We start from the raw sequence: 23,753 nt of genomic DNA, 5'->3' as shown, positions 1-23,753 counted from the left end.
ACACTTGTCCAGTGTGGGCATAAGTCACTGAAAGACTGAAAAGGAATCTGGCCTGGCTTGGTCAGTGCAGCAAGAGACCAGACCTCCTCACCTGCCTCACCCTCAGACCCAATGATGTCAGGCGGATGGGGAAAAAACCTGAAATAAGCACAGTTGCCTCCCCTGGGTGAGCTACTGATAAAGGTACAAACAGTATGTTCACTTTATTTTAGTGCTCATTTTTCAGTGATAGATGCTATTACAAAAATATAAACTGAAATATTTTAAGCAAAAGAATAGTAAAATATTTGAAGAAAAAGGGCTGAATATTCTATACTGTTTTTATGCAGCCATCTCCAGGAGAGTTGGAGACCTCAGGCACCATGCAACTCCCTTAAGCAAGTCTTGAAAGGCTTTCCTTGTTTCCACTAACGATCTGATGAGGAAAGGGAAAAGACACAGTCAGAAGGAATCACAGTAAACACACTCTCACTTCGGGGTTGTTTACTCTGTTCAAAGTCACAAGTCAAGGTCAACTAATATGAATACTTTATTTCTTTAACATAGAACATAAAATATTGCACTCCACATATAAGTAGTGTACAAAAACTCTGTTTACAAACTGCCATAATAACTGTCTGGCCTAGTGTTTTATGGCAGCACCAAACACAGCAGTGTGATGAACTCTGAACCACTGGAAAGAGCAGAGTCCACTGAAGCCTCCTTTTCTTCCACTGCCAAAGAGTCATGTATATAAAGATTCAAACACAGAATGAAGACATTTCCAGACACATCAATGTCTTTCAGTCTGGGCACTGCTAATCTATTATCATACATCAGTGAAAAAGGTCATAGTCAAGCAATTGTTCTTGGTTTACAATCGTCTTTATTCATTCTAATCACATTATTTATGTTATTCTTTGCAGCAATTAAAAAGGATCCTAGTACCTTGTTATCCATACTCAGAATCTAGAGTTTACTTAATCCTATAGAAATAAAATATAAACCCCATGTACACAGAGATACTGATGGATTTTTTTTTCAGTCACCAAGCAAACTGAGGTAATTTGGGTTTATAAAAAGACATCACTCCTAACTACATACAGAAAGAAGCTGAGACAGGGATCTGAAGAGAATTATATTGCTTATTTACATTCCTTAATGCCCTGCTACCCAGTTCTTCATACCTGCTTCCCACATTGTCTTCCCAAACTTACTTCACCTGAATGTTTCTTTTCCCCATAGTACACTTCCACCGTACTTCCATGATTCTAAAAGACCTTAATAGCTGCAAATGGCAGTTGGTTTGTTTTAATGTTTATTATCTATAAGAATGGAGAGTCTGACCTGTTTTGACCTGGGAAAGCACAAAAGAATTTTTAAAGATTTATTTTATTTTAATTATGGGAAGGGGTATGTACATGTGAGTACAAGTTCCTTCTGGGACCAGAAGAGGGTGTCAGATCCCCTAGAGTTGGAGTTACTGGCAGTTGGGAGCTGCCAAACATGGATGCTGGGAACCAAGTTCAAGTTCTCTGCAAGAACATTACAGGGTCTTAACTGCTGAGTCATTTCTCCAGCCCCTAAAAGTCTTCAGTCATTCACAAATAAACCTAATGGGGTATCTGAAAAGAATAAATTGCACATATTAAAGATCCTTTAAAAACTGTTCTCATCTTTGACATCTTTTTAAATTAAGCACAATATGGTGACAGACCAAACAGAAGCACTGGCAGGGTGGCACCAGGGCACACTTCCAGAGCAGGAAACCTGCAGTCTTGAGAGGCAAATCCTTCAGGCAACAAAGCCCCAAGTACGGTCATCAAGGACTAATTTGAAAACAAGCCTCAGAGGGCTGAGAACTTGGCAAAATGGCAAGCACTCCACTTCCAGACAAAAGATTCAATTAAACACTATGCACACACACAAAAAAAGACAAGTGAGAAAATTATCTAAAACTGAACTGATAAAAAGAAAGCCATGTAAAAATAAAGGAAAATCATTTGATTATTAACAACTATAAAAATAAATATGTACATAACTCAAAAACCTACTCTTACAATAAAAGTTGCAAACAATATACTTTTAAACTAATATGGAAATATTTCAAAAATGGAAGGATTTATTTATGTTATCATTGAGAAATCTCTTCCCATACTCTTCCCTCATATAATTTTGTGCTTAAAGAGATATATTTTGATAACATATAGTAAACTTTGAATGAATTGACTGGATGATACTTTTAAGTTGTCATCCACACAAAATTTCTCTTGGAAGTGTCTAAATCTGAAATTTCTTTACTGTAGGTATCACAGACAAGTTCAGAACCAAGATCCCAGTACCTTGTTACTCATACTCAGAACCTAGAGCCTCTCAAACTCCAGAGGCAGTCCTTGCTTCAAAACACATCCTTTGCAGATGAATGAACTGATACCAAATCTGGGTAATTCCATGGTATATGAAGTTAGAACCAGACCTCAGGCCAGGGAAGTGTTCCTCCTCATATGGACCCATTCTGTGTGAACCAGTTCTATCCTCTTCAGAAGGTGAGTTGAGGGCAGTATAGAGCATGTTCTATTGGGAAAACTGCTATAGAACTGACAGAAGGACTTAAAGAATCCTGACCCAGTCTCGAGAAACAGTGCAGGTACAGTGACAGGGTTCACTTAGCAGGAACTCAATTCTCACAAATCTTTCAATAGGTACTTCACATACCTACAGCCCAGCAGTTAGTAACATCAACAAAATGATCTTGTAGTCCTCAAGTGGTTTTAAACGTGCTGATTCATTACAAAAGAATATCAGTTGTATAGTATGGGAATAACTGCAGTTTACTTGTAGTGAGGCTTGGAAACTGGTATAAGTGTTAGGTACATATGAGTATCTCTTAATGATAGCACTTAAATAGAATACCTCTTTTGCTTACAGAACTTTAAATGGCATATATTACTTGAAAATAGAATGCTATCGAATTCATGCTTGATTTCATGCTTTTCTTTAAAAAAGTCAGTTTACATATTGAAAAATGTATCACATAACCTGTCAGAAAGTCAGAAAAAATGCCCTGAAAATATTTCCCAATAGCTTTCCTTTCTTCAGCTGCCCTGTGAGATGCACTCTTACAAGGAGACTGTCTCTTGGAGCCTCTACTATCTGCAGTGTTTGAGTTTGCCCTCCATCTCCTCCATGGTGCTTCACACCTGCTGAAATTCTGTAAACCTTGTCAGTAGAATGCATCATTCCTAGGAAAGCAGCAATTATGTATCACTGGAGTGCACTGCACACATGGCCCTGGAGTCCCAGTCACCAACGATTTAAGAGTCCCCCTCATTGTCGGGAAAGTTTACTTCCTGTAGAGAAAAAAAGAAAAGAACCAAGACTTAATTCTACTCTGCTATAAAATGCACAGCAAGAACAGCCTCATCTGTCTTTGGTTTTATGACATCTCTACATTTCAAAAAATTTTTGTGTTTTAAATTCTGGAAAAAAAAAGATTATTAAAGAAAGCTTTCATCTCCCTTCTCTGACAGAACAAATATCTCTGCAAGTTTTTTTTCCTGGACATTTGAAATTTCTCTTTTCTTCCGTAACTCATGGGATAAAATGTTGACAAGGCTAGTGCTAACTTTCCTAGGGATGGACAACTAAGATGAAAACAAGGTAGGGTGTCTAATGGAACATTTGAGGCAAGCAGAGTCCTCCCTTTCCAAATACTAATATCTTCAAGAGGCCCAGGTGCTACCCAGGAAGCAGGGAAGGGTGACCTTAGGGCCCCTAGGCCACTTGTTTGCTTACAATCTGATTCAGGAGCGAACTGCAGGGGTCAGATTAAGAACACAGCAGGGCTGCTGGGCCCATGTGCTCTCTCCATCCATTGTGTCTTCCAAAGGTGTGGCACAAAGGGCTTCCTCAGGTACCCTTTCTTTACAAAGGGGAAATGTGGAGGTGGCTGTGAAGATCTGAAATGTTTGTCTTGAAGTTAAGCAATGTTTATCACTAACCCAAAAGTTAAGCTATTACTTTATGCCAATATTAGAATCAGTAATTTACATAATCTATACAAAAACAAATTCAGAAAAAACTACATTTTGGCAAGGACTCAATTTGATGAGTTGATGGAGACAATGATGACTGAAAAGCAGAAAATGGAAAGCCAATTTTCATGAATTATACTTTGGAAAACTACTAAAATTGTCCATGCATGACTGTCTACTTATGTGTCTCTAGGGGGCAGTGTGCAGATTTTATGATCTGCATGCATATTTTCAATTTTGACTTGAAAACATTTTTACTCCACAGGGTAATAAAACATAAACTTGTTTTTATTCCTGTACTTTATTTTTATTATTTATAAATCTCTGTCTACCAAGGAAACAAAATCTTAAATGTCATTTATATTCTTTCATTTACAAATCCCACCTTTATTTATCTCAAATATTTTGTCATTTTCATAAAATCCTATTTCAACACAAATGACCTGGTAAACTGGAAAAGAGGCAGAGCTTGAATATCTGTTTCTGTACCTTACAGGTATCATGGGAATGATGATAGAACTGGTAACTGTGGGTATCAGGGGACACCACACCACCCACACGTGCTCTTTTCAGAGGGCAGTGTTTATAGAGTCAGCAATGGGGCTGTGATCTCGAACAAGTACCAACCCAGAGAGCTGGAGAATGCCCAGGAATGTCACTTCCTACTTACAACATTCCAGATATCCCTGCAGTGTCTAAATAGCACAGACTGCCTTACGGATTAATGAAAGTAAGTTTGTAAGGTAAACTTCATTGAAGACTGCCAGCACCATCTGAAGCCTTGAAAGGATATGGGTGGCTGTCCTCTCCCCTGAGCAACAGTGTGAAACAGTTTAGAAGGCAGGTGATGGTCCTCCCAGTAAGAATAAACTGCATGAACGAATGGGGTGATAAAAGCCAGTGAACATGTCCCTATCTGCTCTTAGTTCCCCACGCTTACCTTCACTCTCCCTTTTGCTTCCCTCTGTCACTAGGTGAAAGCTGTCACAGGTTAACTAGTCTTCTTACAGTTTTTGTATGTTCAAATCTAAAAGGGCTTTAGAAAGGTCACTCTGTACACTGCATCCTAAATTCTCTTGTAGGGTACTACTTAGACATTGGAGCACTAGAGATAGGCATGAATCTGGAGGGCTCAGAGGGGGCTGCCTTTATTTCTAAGCTGTCAGGTCTTATTTCAGCTTAGCTGTATGTCATCTTGTTGCCTCACAATTGCTTCTACCCCAATTCTACCTACTGGCCATTCACAAATTTCCTTGCTCATCAGTCTAATGTTTTCTTCCCTTGTGTTTCACTCTGAGAACATAAATATACAGATTGTTGACTACAGGGAAAATAAAATGAGATCAAATACCCTCTCTCTATCTCCCTTCCTTTTACAGACAAAGCAGGCCAGGCCTAATGTATAAGCTATGTGTGCATGGGAGACAGGCCCTTTGCGGCTTCCTCTCTATGTGCCTACTCCTCAAATATGCCCTGTTCTGTGCCACCGTGTCCACACCAGCACCACGATATACCCTTGCCTTCATTCATACATCTCAGATGCAGTTTGAAAAATACAAATTAATGTGGGTTTTTGTTGCTGTTATCTCTGTTGTTACTGCCTATACATATATTCTTTGGAGACCTGTACTAGTGTAATACAAAAGTCTTTAATAAATTATAAGGAGGAACTTAAGCGGTGAGCCTTCTGGATTCAGGAAAAATGTTGAATTCTTCTCTCCTTGGTATTTTTACATCTGTACGATGGCCACTCAGAAGTTCCTAGGGCTTTTTGTTGATCTCAAACACAGGTTGGCTGAGTACAATCATCTGTCTGCCCCCGCCATGATTCCACCTGCTAATGAGGCATCTTCAGTTACTATATAAATGGCAGAAAAAATGATTTCTAAAGTTTTCACAGCAACTTGCTCTTGAAGGCAGGATGAAAAAAATTGTTGAATTTTTGTCTTCAAAGACACCCCTGTAAAGGTGCCTTCTGTTTCCCTACTCCCAAAATGCATTCTTACATAAAGTAGAAGGGGGTGGGGACAACCTTAGCTCTCAGGGCAGGCTGAGGATAGAGGAACCTGAAGTCAGTCCTGGACCAGCGGTGCTTACTCTGTATTATCAGCAGCAGCTAATAAACCAGTCATAGATAGCAGTTTAGAACTTAAATACATTTGTCACCAGAATCAAAGCATTTTAAACTGTGATGTAGTCTAGGTGAGTCCCTCCAGTTCAGAAACTTGAATTCAAAACAATTAAAGACCTTTTTTTGCCAAAGAAATGCCACATTCTCCCACTTTAAAGCCTCCAGGAAATGTGTCTAGAGTCTTCCTTTCTGCTCTTTTCTGTAAGTAAACACCTGGGGCTGAGGATGCCCTGGGAACATCAGGGAGGTCCACCAGAGGATTGTCACCCTGCACAATGCCTTTGGGCTCTGAGGCTACTTGAAAAGCAGGCGAGTACAACTGTTTACAAGCAGCATTTTGTAATTCTACAGAGTGTTAACTTAGTGACCTTTTCAAGGTATTCAAATTCAGCACAAGGAGGGCACCTGGGTCCCTATCAACTGTAGGTGCTTAATTCTAACCATGAACTGTGACTCAGGAGCACCAGCCTGGCCACACTCACCAGCCAGCAAGCAGGGGTATACACCCCACCCAGCTTCCAGGCCTGGCACTCACCTCAGTTCAGGTCTCCCTGGCTCAGGTCAGGCAGGTCCCTGCAACCTCTGGTTAGGGGTCTCTTTGGCCTTCTTGCAGTTGAACAGCCACTTTATGATGCGGGCGTTCCTTTCCACTACAGAAGTGGTACTGGGCACCTGCTCCGTAAGTTCCTCTTCTTGCAGCCCATCTTCGCTATGGTGAGAGAAGCCGCTATCGGAAGTGGCTACGCTCACACTGCGCACTTTGAGTGCAACATGGTCAGAAGCCGCGGAAAAGTTCTCCCTCCCTAGAGCCTCTACCACTTCAGGGTCCAGGCCGCAGAAATGGAAGAAACTGTCAACCTCAGCCCTGGCTACAGAGTAGCGGGAGCTGAGATCTGACTGAGAGCGTTGCAGTCCTCCTCGCCTGGACTTTCTCAGCTCTACACCAGTACTCGCAACCGGAACTTTGGGATCCACCTCCAAGAGCCCGGCTGGGGGTTTCGGTTCCACCGCAAGGACGGGAGAAGCTGGGCAAGCGGCTGCCCTCTGGCCCGGCTTGGTTGGAGCGGCCTCCGCCTCCGTGGCCTTGTGTTCACCTGGAACCCCCGGCGTCTCTGAGGCCGCTGGCACCTTCTCCTTGCCTGGGCCCTGGAAGAGCTTCTTCACCAGCCCTCCTCTGGCGCAGTCTGCGCCCGGCCCTCGGACGAACTCGCATTTCTGCCTGTAGATGACCAGCGAGTCCGGTCTCAGAGGCTTTCGTGCGATAGCCCGCCGTGCCACAGGAGCAGGGGCTAGAGTGGAAGGGACCGGGTTGCTGTGCTGGCCCCCAGGCGCCTCCTGGCAGCTGACCTCTGAATCAGAACCCCGGCCGGATGCCGGAGTGCTGCGAACGTACTTGGCACGGTCTGCCGCCAGCCTCTCCACTGCGCTTCTGCGGGCTGACCTGGCCATGAGATGGCCCTCCGATGCCTTGGGGTTCCCGCCAGGTGGCCGCGCGCTGGCGGGCGCATCCAGGACTGGCAGGGCGCGCATCCTTACGGGGCCCGGACCCGCGGAGCTGACGTCCAGTGAACACTCCAGTTCCGGCGCCAGTCAGTCCGAGACCAGGTCCGAAGTCCGCAAGGGGTGGGGAGACGCGCCCCGGGGCTCAAGCGCCCAGGCCCAGAGTTAGGGCGAGCTAGATTGGCTGAGGAAGGTGAATCACGCAGGCACCAGTTGGCTCCTCCTCTCCAGGACCCCAAGCCTCCCACGCCCGGAGTCCCGGCCCCAGGGCCTCCAGCAAAATGTCCGGCCCCTCAACTATCCGTTTCTCCGCCTCCTTTGCCTCCAGTCGGGTGTCGGTGTCCCCACACCTTGCCTCTTGTCTGCTGTCCCCGCCCCTTAGCCACCCGCCGGGAGTACTCCACGTCCTCACCTCCGGCCGCGTGTTTCCAACTCCCTTCCTAGCACTCAGGAGTTCCCTCCCAGCCTAGCTCCGGGAGGGTGGGGCACTCCCCCAATGACAAGGCTGGGAGGGACCTTGAGGGCTCAACACCTGGTTCTGAAGGCTTAACTTCCTGCTCCCAGGGCCCTTAAGGTCTTTTTGCTACTGGAGGTTCCAGGGACGGTAAGGATCAGAAAGAGGGAAGCTGCCCTCCCCCGCCCCACTTTCCCCAGCACCATCACAGTCCTTGTTCTTTGAATTCTTAGAGTAATCTCAGTCTGTTTGGAAACTTAGTTTCATTTCCGCAGTCTTTACCTAAGAACCCACTATTAGGAGGCAATAGGATATGAAAAAAAAAGAAAATATTTCCCATGTCAGGATTAGTCCAGGCTAAAAGAACTCAGAAATCGGCAAAGATCTGACTTAAATCCAAAAGCTACTCGCTGGTGCGCCTCACTGCTTTTGAGAAGAACCGGAACAATGGCAAGATTCAGTCCTGTTTACGGTAACCCAGGCACCCAGGCGATTAGGAAACTTTGGGTTTACCAGGCAGGGAAAATCAACCTAGGAATGCTGAAAGCTTAAAAAAATATTTTCAAGATTCCACCCTTTTAAAAAGTTGGATGGAAGGCTAAAAATATCTGCCAGATAAGTAAAATGTACACGTTATCTCTGTATGTGGAGGAAGGGCTTGCTGACCTTCCCAAGTTGCAGTTGAATGTTCTGGGCACACAACTGCTGGACTTAATCTGATTCTTTCTGGAAATAGGCCTTGAGTGGCAGTGGGCATGGCCAGTGTGTCCATTGAGCCACAGAGAAGAAGCATGTGCAGATCCTGATCAACTGAAAACCAGATAGCCTAATTGGAAATGGAATGCTCACACACAAAAAGAAGATATTCAATAGGTTTTTTTTTTGGGGGGGGGGTGTAGAGACAGAGGACACAGACAGGGGCTTAGCTTCTAAAAGGTGTGTGCTCTCTTTGAACCCTAGTGGGTTCAAAGTCTACCTTGCTCTCTGCCCACCAGGCTAGATACTAGACACCACACCTGGTGTCTAAGAGGAAATAAGCCTGATGACTGGTGGGAAGTGAATAATTATTGCTGCCTCAATAAAACAGCAGTTCTGAAAGAACTCTAAGCACTTATGCCCTGTGATGTGTATGAACCTGGGCCCACCAGTACTAGCCACATACTTTAGGAAAAGGTAGCCAACTTCTCAAGGACTCCTGTCATGTGCTAATCCTGGTTTTATAGTTTGCCAAGTCCATTCATCTTCAGAAAGACTGAGTGGAAGCTTAATCTGGGCTCTGCCTCCTTAAGAGGCTGGAACACTGAACTCCGTGCCTCTGGCTGTATATAGAACAGCTAACTGTCTCCAGTTAGTAAAATTGCTTACATAAAAGGCTTTGCATCTGGCACAGAGCAAATTTTTTTAATACATGTTAGTCATTTTTGTTTTGATAATGGTGGTTGAGTTACTCAACTGTTTCCCTTTTCATTATAGTTAATGAATTCATGTAAAAACTTGAACTTACAGGAAACAGTAACATCCTCTAAAGTTGTTTTTAACACACTCACACTTTTCTTTATCATTATAATTCACTGGAAAATTGGAGCTGGTTACACTGACAGGATTTTCTTCATAAATTATTCTTATTGCTCAACTGAGAGTGTCAACTTTGAGCCCATTTCCTTCCTGGTTTCCACCTGAAAGACTTGGTTCAGAGAAGGAAGTAAATGCTCTGATAATGCTCCCAGGGCATCCTCAGAGAGGTACTCACAGCAGCTGGACAGTCACTATAGACAAACAGCTGGATTCAGTATGCATGCAGAAGCAGGGAATAGGCCAGATAAGGCATGACCCATCATTAGTGGAATATTTTGCAACCATTTACAGTTATGCTTCCCTCAACCCTTAGATTCTGAGGCATTTCTCAGATTTAGAAATGGTCATGATGTAATAAAAAATTTTAAAGAGCAAATTTAGAAGCAATCCTTACCAAATGTCCTGGTATTCTCTGAGTTTTGGGATGCTTCAGGAGTATGTAAGGTAAATAAACTTTTTTGTAGTAACACCGAGTTAGTGTGTGTTTTCCATCTCTTATGAATGTCTAGAGTGACATTTATAAGTAATATGATTGAATATGTCAAAAACTCTAAGATGAGCTACATAGTGCTATTAAAATAAGAAACACTTCAATAAGATTATCTTTCATACGAATGCTGTATAAAACTCAGTAGTATTCACATACACTAACAGTAGCCAACTTGAAAATATAATAGGAAAAAAAAGAAATAAGAAAACACAAATGATATATGGTACTACACTCCTAATGCACATGAGACTTGCAGAACATTATACAATAATTTAAGAGTTATAGGTGAAGACCTAAAGACAGAGATCTGTCATGTTCATGGAAGGGAAGGCTTGGGCACTAACACAGTGGGCCTTAACACCCAGGATAGAGTATATAGGTTCCAGTGGGAGGGCTATTGGAGAGTGCTGGTGGGGACGGAGCTATAAAGATGATTCAGATTGTTTGAGATATTCTGTATGAAATACAACAAAATTTAATAAAAACAAATTTAAAAAATAGGAATTGGGCTGGAGAGATGGCTCAGCAGTTAAGAGCACTGACCACTGTTGCAGATGACCTGGGTTCAATTCCCATCACCCACATCATAGCTAACAACATCCATAACTCCAATTTGAGGGGGTCTGATGTCCACTTCTGACCTCAGGCATTGCACGACATGGGTGCACTTACACATGCAGAGGCAATACACTAATACACATAAAAAATAATAAAATAAAAATAGCAATTGTCTTTGAAATTTAAAAATAAAAACTGGGAGAAAAAAAAAAACAGAAAAACAGGGAGAGAGGAGGAGTGGGGATGGAGAGAAATTCAATACATACAGAGATAAAACCCTAATTGTTGTTCACAGAGCCTGAACAACTGCATGAATGAAAGGCTGCCTGGTCTGCACCACGGTATCAGCCAGCTCTCAGGGCATAAGCTATGGAACTTGGACCCACTAATTTATGATGTGGTATGTTATACCTCAAGGAATGGTATTTTTTATACATTGGGTTATATAAAATCATTACATTTTTTAATAGTACAGGTTGACAATAGTTAAGAAAATTTGAGGAGGAAGCTTTTTCAATAACATAGCCAAAACATAAGCTTAGAGTAGTAAATAGAGAGTGATAGTGTCAGTCAAGCAGTTAAAAATGTCTCCAATAAGATATGATTCATAGGGAGCAGTTAAATCAGTGGGTGTTACATCTTGAGTTTCTGTGTTGGAATCTTTTTTCTCCAGCACAGCTGGCCACGGCCTCACTGAAGCATGTGCATATAGGTAGGCCTCATGTTTATAGCAATGCCTTCCTGGGCTGGACCAAGTGGTCTGGCTTGATGCTCTGTCTTGCATGTACCACTGCCTTTCTGTTTCCCATTGTGAACTGAAGCACCTTAAGCCCTCACTAAGAAAAAAGATCCCATCATAGACTTCCCAGCCTCCAGAAACATGTGCCCAAATAAGCAAACATGAAACAAAGTCTACTGGACAAAAGCCTAATGTAAAAGACAGAACTGCATATCAAGAACACAATACTATTAAAAAATTTTGAGTTTTTTTTTTTTATGTCTTTTTGAAACAGGGTTTACCGGTAGTCCCAGGTAGCCTGGACTCACTATGTAGACCAGGCTGGCTTCCATCTCACAGAGATCCTCCTGTTCCATCTCATACCTCCTGGATTAAAGGTGTGCACCACCTAAATGAGTTCTTAAATGAGACATACATTTGTAATAATATAGATTTTGATACATTTAATCACACCACAACTAAAAACTTTAGGATCATGAATTGTGAACTGAGAAAGTAAGCCTCAGCCTGTGAAAAGACAGGCTCTGTGCACCTATGTGACAGACGTTAGAGTTCAGCTTCATATATCATCTTTAGAAACCATTTAGAAACCATATATATTGCAATAGTCATGTGTCAAGAGAAATAAATGGGAAATTCATGGGAGAGACGTTCCATATGACTAACATGTATACAAGAAGATAAACTTCATAATAATCATAGATCATTGAAACAGTGAGTAAATATTCCTCATATATCTGATTGACAAAGCTTTAGAAAAATCTGGCAATACTATTGATAAAATGTTGGAGAAGTATAAATGTATACTTGTTTGGAATGTAAATTGGTAATCACATTGGAGATATTACATGATATCTGGTAAATTCAAAGTTTAAAAATACTCTGCTCATCAATTCCTGTGTTGTGTATGCTCCCTCATTATATACATGTGGCCCAAGGGAAGGAAAAAAATGAAAAGAATGTTAATTATGTTGTATGTGTCCTACTGTCATTTACTCTTTTCATTGCTGGAAAAAAAAAAAAACCCTGAAACTTCATATTTTATAAAGAAAAGAAACTTATTTAGTTCACAGTTTGGGAGAATGAAAGTCCAAACAGCAAATAGCATGGCACTTGTTAGTTCACTCTCTGGCTTCTGCTTAGCTAGCTTTCTTTTGTGTTTTTATTTATCTTATGCATATGAATGTCTTGCTTGTCATATGTATGCAAGCTCACCCATGCCATACAATGCTCACAGAGGCCAGAAGAAGGCATTATAGTCCCTGGAACTACAGTTATAGATAGTTGTTAGCTGCTATGTAGATGCTGAGGAACTCAACCCAGGTCCTTTGCAAAAGCAGTCAATGCTCTTAACCAGTGAGCCATCTCTCCAGTCCCTTAACTAGCTTTCTTATACAGCTCAGACCTACTTGTCTAGGGATGGTACTGCCAATGGTGGGCTGGGCCCTTCCATGTTCATCATCAATCAAGGAAATTCCTCAACGATATGGACACAGAACAATCTGAGCTGGGTAACACCCCAAATGAGATTACCTTAAATGTTTCTGCGCTGTGTCAAATTGACAGCTGACACTAACTAGTACAGATGTGAAAGTCAGCGAATCATTAGGAAATAGAAGAAGGAACAGCGGGAGTGGGGAAGGGACATAGCTGGGGACTATACAAGTTAGCACAATGAAACCCACTACACGGTAAAGTTAATGTATACCAATCAAAAGTAAACAAAATGGGAAGCAGTTTAAGGAGAAGAGAATTAAACTCTAATTGAAACATCTTTAGTTAGATTTTAACAGTCCATTGTATAGTGCAAAATAAAGACATCCATGCTGATAACTAGAAGTATCTAACAGAAAATTCCTGGGGAAATTGTCACAGACTCCTTAGAAAGAAATTCCAATTAAGGTGTTTAGAAAGAAAAAAAATACTAACCTGGGTTTCAGCCAAGATGAGAAATACCTGGCTTTTAAATACACATATGTAACAAAAATTATGAATAAACTGCATTTTGTACCCAGAGGTGAATTAAATGCAGTAACTAAATGAATTAAGAAACAAAATGGGGGCTGGAGAGATGGCTCAGCGATTAAGAGCACTGTCTGTTCTTGCAGAGGACCTGGGTTCAATTCTTAGCACCCAAATGGCAGCTAACAACCATCAGTAACTCCAGGTACAGGGGAATTCGACACCATCTTCTGACCTCCTTGGGTATTGCACAACATGGGTGCATTTACATATATGTAGGCAATACATTCATACACATAAAAATAATAAATCAAATATTAAAAAAAGAAACAAAACAAAATTTTCAAAATTAAGATGAAACCAAATATTGAACTTCATTAATTTAGACCCACAGGTAAAAATCACAAATCCCACCTCTAAAATTGGACATTTCCTTGCAAAGAAACATCAAATTTTCAGAAAGCATTATTGTTCAGTCTTCATTATTTAGGAAAAATGAGGGTGAGACCCATGGGTCCACAGGGATTTCCACATCTTGTGAAGTTTCAGCAAGAAGCTGGGACCCAAGGTAGGAGCCAGGTATGGCTCTGGATAAGGCCCACAGGCACACGGGAAGTTCTACATCTTGTGGCACAAACTGTACACCCAGGTAGGAGCTGGGCGCTGATGCAGATAAAACCCATAGGCAGCACAGGAGTAGCGGAAGCTGCAAAACCAGTGCGGGAACTGTATCCGAGCCAGGTTAAGACCCACAGGCATGGGAGACCTCCACAGTTCACGGTGGCTGAAGCTGTGAGCCCAGAGAAGAAGGCCAACTGCTCCTAAAGTAAGGCTCACAGGGGTAGGGAGTTAGTTCTACAACTTCCAACTCAAACTGCAGAACCAGGCAGGAGGCCCAAGCTAAATAAAGACAGTGCTTGAACCTCAAAAGAAGACTGCAGACAGAGTCTCTGACTGTAAATACCAATTCTTCAAAGGAAAATGGCACCCTAACCCTACTAAGATTTCATTCTCTCTTGAACATTGTAAACATCTTTACTGAAAAAAAGAAAGGAGACTTGAATTTTAAAAAGAAATAAAAACTCAACCAAACAACTGACTTTAGATGTGCAAGTCCCAGAAGAGAAACAAAAACACGTAAAACCAAGATAACGTGCCTTCTTCTACACCTCCCCCCCCCCCCCCGTGCCAAACTGCTAATCCGGTAATAAGGGTTCCCAGTGAGAATGACCTGGAAGAACTTTCAGACAAAATTTTAAAAGAATAATATAAATATAACTGTTCAAACAACTGAAAGATACGCATATACTCCAAGGGAAATAAGGAAATCAATCCAAGATATAAAAATTGAATTCAATAAAAAGATAGAATGTTGATGAAAAAAGAAGCAGAAATGATGAATAGATGGGAAACTCAGTAAGATAAATTTAAAGCTCAGTGGAAAGCCTCAGCAATAGAATGAATTTTGTGGGGAACAGAGTACAATGGCTGGAAGACAAAGCAGAGGAATTGGAGCATTTAATAAAGGCCAGTGATAACTGAAAAATGAAATAAAATAAGCAGAACATGGGTGAGCTCTAGGATACCATGAAAAGACTAAATCTCTGAATTATGGGCATAGAGGGAGACCACTGCACCACAAAGGCACAGAAATATTTTCAATAAAATCATAGAAGAAAATTTCCCAAATCTAAAGAAAGAGATGCCCAGCAACATGAAAGAAGCCTTCAGGATGCTAAATAAACAAGATGAGAAAAGAAACTCCCCAAAGCATGTTATAGTTAAAACACTAAAACCATAAAGAATCAGTATTGAAAGCTATAAGCACATCAGAAAATACCTGAGTGTTCTATAGAAACATTTAAAGCCAAAAGGGCCTGGAAAGATGTGTTCCAAACTCTGAAAGACTACAAAAGCTGAGTATTATGCCCATCAAAACTACCTTTTAAAATTGAAGAAGAAATAAAAATTGTCCATGATAAAAGTAGACTAAAGGAATTTATGTCCTCTAGGCCAGCTCTGCAGAAGATACTGGAAGAAAGATTTCAGTCTCAAGAGAAAGATAAACTCACTAGAAATGCCACAGAGATAAATAATAGGACAATCAAAAAGCCCAAGAAAATACCATAAAGTCAACAAAATGACAGGTTAAAACACATCTTTCAATATCTCTGAGTATTAATGAACTCAATTCCTCAATAAAAAGACACAAACTAGTTAGGCATGGTGACCCATGTCTTCAATCCCAGCACTTGGGAGGCAGGAGCAGGTGGATCTCTGTGAGACAGAGGCCAGCCTGGTCTACATAGTGAGTCCCAGGCCAAAATAAGGGACACAGAGTAGACTGGATTACAAAACAGGATCCATCTTTTTTCTGCCTCCAAAGAACATACCTCCCCACCAAAAAAAGACACCACCTTAGGATAAAGGATGAGAAAAAGTATTCCAAAAAATTGAACTAAGAAACAAATATATAGCTATTCTAATACCTGACAAAATTAACTTCAATCCAAAAATAAGAAAGATAAATAAGGTCACGTCATACTCTTCAATATAATAATCTACCAAGAGATTATAATTCTAAACATAGATATCCCAAATACAAGGACACCCAATTTCATAAAAGAAGTATTACTGTATGTAAAGCCACCAATTAATCTCAACACAGTAATAGTGAATGACTTCAATAACCCACTCTTACCAATAAACAGGTCACCTGGATTTTAAAAAAATCGAGTAACATTGGAGTTAAATGACAACATAAATCAAATCTACAGAACATTCTACCTAAACAGTAAAGAATATACATTATTCTCAGAAGTCCATCAAACTTTATCCAAAATTGATCACATTAATATGGTAGGAAACAAAGTCTCAACAAATGTAGGCAAATCAAACTAACATCCTGCATTCTATCTGACCACAAAGAAATAAAGCTACATATCAACAACAATAGAAACTATAGAAAGTATGCAGTCTCATGGAGATTAAATAATACATTATTGAACAATGTGGGAGTCATTGAAGAAGTCAAGAAGGAAATTTTAAAAATTCCTAGAGTTGAATGTAAATGAAGACACAACATACCAAAATCTACAGGACATAATGAAGGCAATCCTAAGAGGAAAATTAATAGCACCAAGTGCCTACATCAAAAAATTTGAGGGATAGAGAGATGGCTCAGTGGTTAAGAGCTGTGTCTATTCTTGCAGAGAACCCAAGTTCGATTCCCAGCACCCACATGGTGCCTAACAACCATCTGTAACTCCAGTTCAGAGGATCTGATGCCTTCTTCTGGCCTCTGCAGGCATTGCATGACATGGGTATACTTACATGCAAGCAGGCAATACACTCATACACATAAAATTAAAAAAAATAAAATATTTTAAAAACTGAGAAATCTCAAAGAAATAAATTAATGAAAAACCTAAGGCCTTGGAAAAATAAAAACAAAATAAACCCCAAAACAGTAAATGGGAAGAAATAATTAAAATCAGGGCAGAAATTAATGAAATGGAATTAAAAGAAAAAAAATAAATTAATGAGACACAGGGAAGGTTTTTTGAAAAGATAAGCAAAATTGATGAACCCTTAGCCAAATTAACAAAAAGGAGAGAGAAGAATAAATCAATAAAGTTATAGAAGAGAAACATTACAACAGACACCAACGAAATCATCTGGCCAAGTGCTGGGCAACAAGGCCAAGTCTGCCAGCCAGTCCTTCGGAAACCCCCTGGCCAAGTAAAAGATGGGCCAGCAATCCCCGAAGCACCCAGTCACGACTGACTGGATGCTTAGATCCTGTTTGAGGCAAACTGAGGCAGGCCGGATGTTTGCCAGGCCCCTGTAGTGTCCTGCCACTGCTTCCTTAGAAGTTCGAAGCCACATCTGACCACCTAGAGCACTGTTGGAAATCCCAGCTCTGAAATCATGTACTTAGTCCAAATCATTGTTTTTGTCGCCTCACTTCCCACCTAGTATCAGGAGCCATAATACCTCCAGTGTAATCTCCAAGGTGGCCACAGGCAAAAAGATTCTCAGTTGTTCTTTGTACAAAATAAAAAAGTCTCAGCGACTCATTAGAAATAACTACAACATCAAGACCAGACATTTTCACTGCAGAATTCTATCAGAACTTTGAAGAATTAATGCCAACACTCAAATTATTCCATAAAACAGAAAAAGAAAACTTCCAAACTCTTGGGTATGAGGCTATTCCCTGGCATATTGTCAGTCTACCAGGGGTCACACTCATAAAGAAAACTGACTTTCCCTCTCTCAGAAACTATCAATTTCCAATAGTTCCTCAGCCAGGGATGGAACTTTGTGATTACCTGTCCCCTCCACACTGAGCTTTTGTCTGATTTGAGCTTGCACAAATCTTGTGCATGCTGTCACAACTATGAGTTTATAGTGAAATTGCCCTGTTGTATCCAGAAAATTCTATTTTCTTCTAGTCATCCACTACCTCATAATCTTACATTCCTCTTCTCTAATGATCCCTGAATGAAAAAAGTCATATAGAAACCTACTACTGTGGAAACTTTCTAAAACGTTTAAGGGAGCCACTCTATAATGGGGGAGGACAATGCCCCTACTTCCTTCTGTAAGTCATGGTATTTTATCATAGAAACAGAAAGATAACTAATACAATAGTCTTTGTCTTATTTTTACCCATTATCAATTTAATAACTATATCCTTATTTATATTTATAAATTTGACACCTATTTCAAATACACTTAATGGCAAATCTTTGAATCTAATGTAAATGCTATATTGAAATTTTAACTTCCAAAATTATTACATTCCAATCATTGAGGAATAAGTTATGTACCTTTTATTCAAGTTGAGGGATTTTGGAAATAACATTGTTACTATGTTTCATTCTGTTCTAGTTAGGGTAACAAAAAACAAGACATTAACTTGCTAATCAAAATTAACTCAGGTTTTTTATAGTTAATTTCATAAACATTAAAATAATTTTCCTCATACATTTTGAGAGCTGAAATATAAATTATTCTCCTCCTCAAAACTAATTTTCTTTTTCAATAGAATCATTGCACAAAAGTACTTGCTACCATTTTTGCTAGCTGGTTTTAGAGTCTGAGTACAGTTGGGGTATCATATATCCTTTTTACTGATTCAGTGGGTCTGACACAGAAGAAGGAGACACCAGGTACTTTACAAGAAGCAATGATGGCATGTTTAGCATAATGTGTTGAAGGTGGGCTTTGAAAGCCAGACAAGGTGGAGGCTGGATATGGAAAGAAAGAGTTCTCAAAGGTATTTAATTAGGAGAAAGACAAGTTAAATGTATCTTAATTAGACAAGAGGAGAGATTATCTTGGCCCCCTAAATCAAAGTCAAGTTCAGAGCTCTTTCTGAGGCTTTCACTGAGCTCTGGAAGTTGCTGTTCCTGAGAGGCTGCAGGATTGTATCACAGCAGACATTCATAGAGATGCCCAGAAAACAGTTTGCTGTCAGATGAGCTCCTCAAACTTCTTAAACTTTCTTCTTTGTGATTAAAACTACATATTAGAATTTTGAAGAACTGAGAACTTCCACACTGAAGTCTACTTAGTTTTGTTTGCTGCATGACTTCTCAAACTCACCAGAGAGAAAGCTGTACTTATTCATGCATGGACTGCAGCTGTCAGCTGACCACAGGCAAGTTAGTGAGGCTAGGCTCAGTCTGCATAAACACCGTTTAATGCTCAGGTTGAATAGATATAAAACACTACACTCATTATAAGTCAAGGGCTGTATTTTCTGTAAATTTTTTTCCTTCTTGAAAAAGGGGTATCAGCCTAACACATATTAATTACTGGAAGATCAACATACATCTGTTTTGATTTAAGCTTAAGATCCTCTTACTGATTTTCATAAACCTGTGGGAAATATATCAATAACCCCTTTATTAGAAAAACTATTGTATTATGAGAAATTTTTCCTTTTAATAACTTCTTCCAATGTTTTTTCTTGCAACTCGTTCATCACTTTAAATCATTTCAGTCACCTTTTTTTGAACTCTCATTAGTTTCTGTTATCTTTTTTATGGTTACTCTAGGGAAATTCTAAAGTTCATCAGAAAAAAAGAACAAAGGGAAGAGGGCTGTCTGGGCACAGTCTTCTAAGTCACTGCCTTCTGAGATCCTGACCTCAGCAGGCAGGTGTTGGAGGAAGTCCAGACTTTTCCTGGCTCTGTAATCTGCAGGTATCCCATCTCCTTCTGATATAACACTATCTCACAGTCATTGATGGGTACTGAAGCCAAATTTTTGGTCCTTGCAGACTTTTCTCAGTGTTATGAGAAGCCAATCAGAATAACAAGGTGGCATGATAACAACACCCTGTATTTATTATTAAGTCCAGCACTTCAAATGGTGACATTTTCACTGAAGTAAAAGAAAACATTGGTAGCAAACTTCAGTCAGATGCTAGAATTCTCTCCAAAAGGCTTGAGACTGTTTTCCTTAAAGGCCTAGTAATTAATAGGCCATGGAGAAAATAAGTACTTTTGCTTTGTCCCAATTCATGCCTTCTGTGATTTCCCATTCCCATGCGTCCATCTTTTCGGTTCCTCTGTGTTCTCCATTTACAAACATCAGTCTCCTCTGAACTGAATTTGATCCATGTACCCCATAGAAGTAGTTTGAATCAAACCTGTTTTGCTACCTTTAATGATCATCTGAGTACTATTTTTCTTTGACAGTGAAGGATTTTGTCAAAGCATACTCTATCCCCGTCTAAGCTATGATCATAGAGTATCGTGTATACTTGAAATTTGGCTCAGCGGTTAAGAGCACTGACTGCTCTTGCAGAGGACCCGGGTTTGATTCCCAGCACCCACATGGCAGCTGCAAACTGTTCTTAACTCCAGTTCCAGGGGACTCCGAAGCCCACTTCTGACCTCTGTGGCATTGCACAACACAGGCGCACTCACTTAAATGCAGGCACTGCACTCATACACATAAAATAAAAATAATAAAAACAATATTTTTTAATTTGCATAAAATTTCCTTGAAAATATGTTTATTCTAGATTTGTCAGTAAAATATCCTGGTTTGGGGCAGGGGGAGAGGGCAGGAAAAAAATGTTTCACTCAGGCTTTTATGCACAAAAGACTTCACAAGGAGTGACCCGCGGAAGATGCAGAAACTTTCCTGGGGGACTAGTCAGCCCCATGTGCAAGATCAGAAGCCAGCTCTGGTGTCCCAAAGTGGCATTTTGCTACAAGCCCATGTGCCTGTCACTTATGTGTGCAGATAGCCTGCCAAGTGCACATTCCAAGTTTTCCTGGAAATGAAAATGGTTTACAGAGGGGACACCACACGTATAATTTAACTTTGTCTTTTTTATTTATTTTTATTTTATGTGTATGCATGTATTGCCTGCATGTCAGTAAGTGCACCCGTGTTGTGCAATGCCTGTGGAGGACAGAAGAGGCTGTCAGATCCCCTGGAACTGTAGTTACAGATAGTTGTTATCTGCCATGTTGGTGCTGGGATTCGAACCTGGGTCTTCTGCAAGAACAGTGCTCTTTTTTTTTTTAATTAAAAGAAGCATTTCATTACAGCTTTAACATACTCAATAACAATTTCCAGAGCAAAGATACATCTCTTTCAAAAGTGGCTATAAAATTTTTAGATTCACAGTTGAATTAATACAGTTACACAATATTGAACTCAGTATAAATCCTGGAAGACATAAAATTGAATGAGTTTTAACCTTTAAAAAAGATCTCCGTTTCATTTGAAAATATACTCTTTCTTACAGACACATTGTTTTTGCTAATAACACTTAGACATTGATGCATACGTCTCTAATCTGTGTGTATCTGAGTATTACTAGTCATGGTCGGTTACACTCGGATGCTTGGCACCCATGTATGGATATAAAGTCATCGGGTAGCTTTCAATGGTAATGTTTATCACCTCTACTAATTAACATGACATAAATTTTTATGCTTTGAAGAATAATATAACTCATTTTTTAATTTGTTAATTTTTTTGTGTGTATATCACACAGAACATCTCAAACCATCTTATTCAACTATACACCCACTTCCCAGATGGCACCCTCCCATAGCCTCCCTCCCCTAACTAGAGCCCTTATACTCTAATATCCCTGCTACTGTCTGCTGTGTTGTCGGCACCCCCAGCCATTCCTCACTACTTGCCCTTCTGACACCACAGTTACAGGACATTTTGAGAGATGTTCATAGTCCCTTGGAACTTAGTCAACCTAGGAGGGTAAGGAGCAAAAACTATCCTTCATGTCCCTCTGACCAAATTAGTATGGGCTTCAAAGTATAGCTATTAAACATCAAAGTTCCACCAGTCTGGTACTTTTAATTACCAAGTGCCATGTAAATAGAGCTTGGACAAAGAACAAACGCTCTCAGATAATCCTTGCTTAGACATATATTACATTCTTTGATCTGGTTATATGTATAACTTTTTAGTAGGTTGTTGGCCTAGTATGGTTCCCTCTGGTTTTCTAAAACTAGCTAGGCATTATGTATCTCTCACAATGTATAACCCTTCCACCATGGTTTCCCTCATTTAAGGTGCCCCTCCTTTTCCCATTTCTCCTTTAATAATGTCCTTTTTCTATGGTCCCATCTCTCTTAAGCTCCTTCTTTCCCTTTATCCCCTCAGTTCCTTGTATAACCTTCCCTACTCCCTCCCCTTAAAACAACCCCATTTTTATTCACATTACCCCTGTTAACACCGATTTTCTACTGTTCTTCTCTTTCAGATTCTTTCTTTTCCTTTACCTCCCTGGTTCCTCTTCATTGTCCTGGTTGCTGTAGTTATGTCTAGATACATACGTATAAGGATTTGGTGTAGGATTCACGTATGAGAGAGAACATACATCTTTTTTTTTCCCTCAGCCTGTGTTACTTCACTTAATATAAACTTCTAGTTCCATCCATTTACCTGCCTGGTTCTTGTAGTTATGTCTGGATACATACTCACTTATCAGGATTTGGTGTTAGGACCCACATATGAGGGAGAACATACTTTGTTGTTGTTTTTTTCTGAGTCTGTGTTACTTTACTTAGAATAAAGGTGAGCAGCAACAAACATGGATGTACAAGTGTTTCTGCAATAGGATGAGTTCTTTGGGTATTGCCAAGGAGTTGTATAACTGGGTCAAATGGTAGGTTCATTTGTAGCTTTTAAAGAGTTTTCCACACTGCTTTTCATGTAGGTTCATTTATAGTTTTTTACGAGTTCTCCAGAGTGCTTTCCATAGGGGCTGAACAAATTTGCAGTCCCACCAGCAGTGGATGAGCATTCCTTTTTCCCCACATCATCTCCAACATTTGGTATCATTTGTTCTCTTGATGTTCACCAGTCTTATTGGGGTAAGATGAAACCTTAAAGTGGTTTTAATTTGCATTTCCCTAATTATTAGTGATGTTGAACATCACTTAAGATGCTTCTTAGCCATCTTTATTTCTTCTTTTGAAAACCCTCTGTTCAGCTCCTTGTCCCATTTTTAATTGGGTTACGTCCTTTTTTGATTCTTTGTTTTTTGAGTTCATTATATATTCTGGATGTTAAACCTCTGTCTGATGTGTCACTGGTGAAGATTTTCTCCCATTCTGTGGGTTTTCTCTTCACTTCCCTAGTTGCCTCCTTTGATGTAAAGAAGCTTTTTAGTTTAATGAGGTCCCATTTGTTGATTCTTGACCTTGTTTCCTGAGCAAGTGATTTCCAGTTTAGAAAATCATTCACCTATATCTTGTAGGATTTTGACAATGTTTTCTTCTAACAGTTTCAGAGTTTAAGGCTTTACATTGAGGTCTTTGATCCATTTGGAATTGACTTTTGTGAAGATGAAAGATAGGGGTTAAGTTTCATTCTTTTACAGGTTGGAGATCCAGTTTTGCCAGCACCATTTACTGAACATGGTCTCTTTTATGTAGTGAATGTTCTTGGCCCCTTTGTCAAATATCAGGTGGCTGAATTTTCATGTACTCATATTTGGGTCTTCAATTTTGTTCCATTGGTCTATGGGTCTATTTTTGTGCCAGTACCATGTTGTTTTTATGACTATAGCTCTGTAATGCAGCTTGAAATCTGGTATAGTAATCCCCCAGCATCAGTCTTAGTGCTCAGGGTTGTTTTGACTATCCAAGGTAGTTTGTGCTATCCATCCTAGTTTGTGCTTAGGATAGTTTTTTCCAATTCTGTGAAAAATGTCATAAGGGTTTTGATTCGCGTTGTGTTGAATCTATATATGACTTTTCATAGGATGGTCATTTTCACAATATTAATTCTTCCAATCCATGAGTATGGGAGGTCCTTCCATCTTCTTT

The 23,753-nt window shown here is 40.1% G+C and overlaps 1 protein-coding gene across 1 annotated transcript; it reads right to left on the bottom strand.

The window, feature by feature from the left end:
* Nucleotides 1–480: 480 nt before the first annotated feature.
* On the bottom strand, nucleotides 481–8,069 carry Fam110c (family with sequence similarity 110 member C). The gene is made up of 2 exons (XM_008835406.3): nucleotides 6,680–8,069; nucleotides 481–3,329 (listed from the first exon to the last, which is right to left on the bottom strand). Exon 1 carries the CDS (start codon nucleotides 7,672–7,674, stop codon nucleotides 6,706–6,708), a length of 969 nt encoding a protein of 322 aa, XP_008833628.1. The 5' UTR covers nucleotides 7,675–8,069; the 3' UTR covers nucleotides 481–3,329; nucleotides 6,680–6,705.
* Between the last annotated feature and the right edge of the window lie 15,684 nt (nucleotides 8,070–23,753).

The sequence above is a fragment of the Nannospalax galili genome, unplaced genomic scaffold, assembly GCF_000622305.1.
Source record: "Nannospalax galili isolate Female #2095 unplaced genomic scaffold, S.galili_v1.0 scaffold557, whole genome shotgun sequence".
In the NCBI taxonomy this organism is placed as follows: domain Eukaryota; kingdom Metazoa; phylum Chordata; class Mammalia; order Rodentia; family Spalacidae; genus Nannospalax; species Nannospalax galili.
Note: the sequence above shows the minus strand (reverse complement) of the source record. Positions and strands in the feature narration are given on the sequence as shown.

What these genes read in the sequence shown, in the direction of transcription:
- Fam110c (XM_008835406.3), bottom strand. Translation starts at nt 7,674, where the DNA reads ATGCGCGCCCTGCCAGTCCTGGATGCGCCCGCCAGCGCGCGGCCACCT.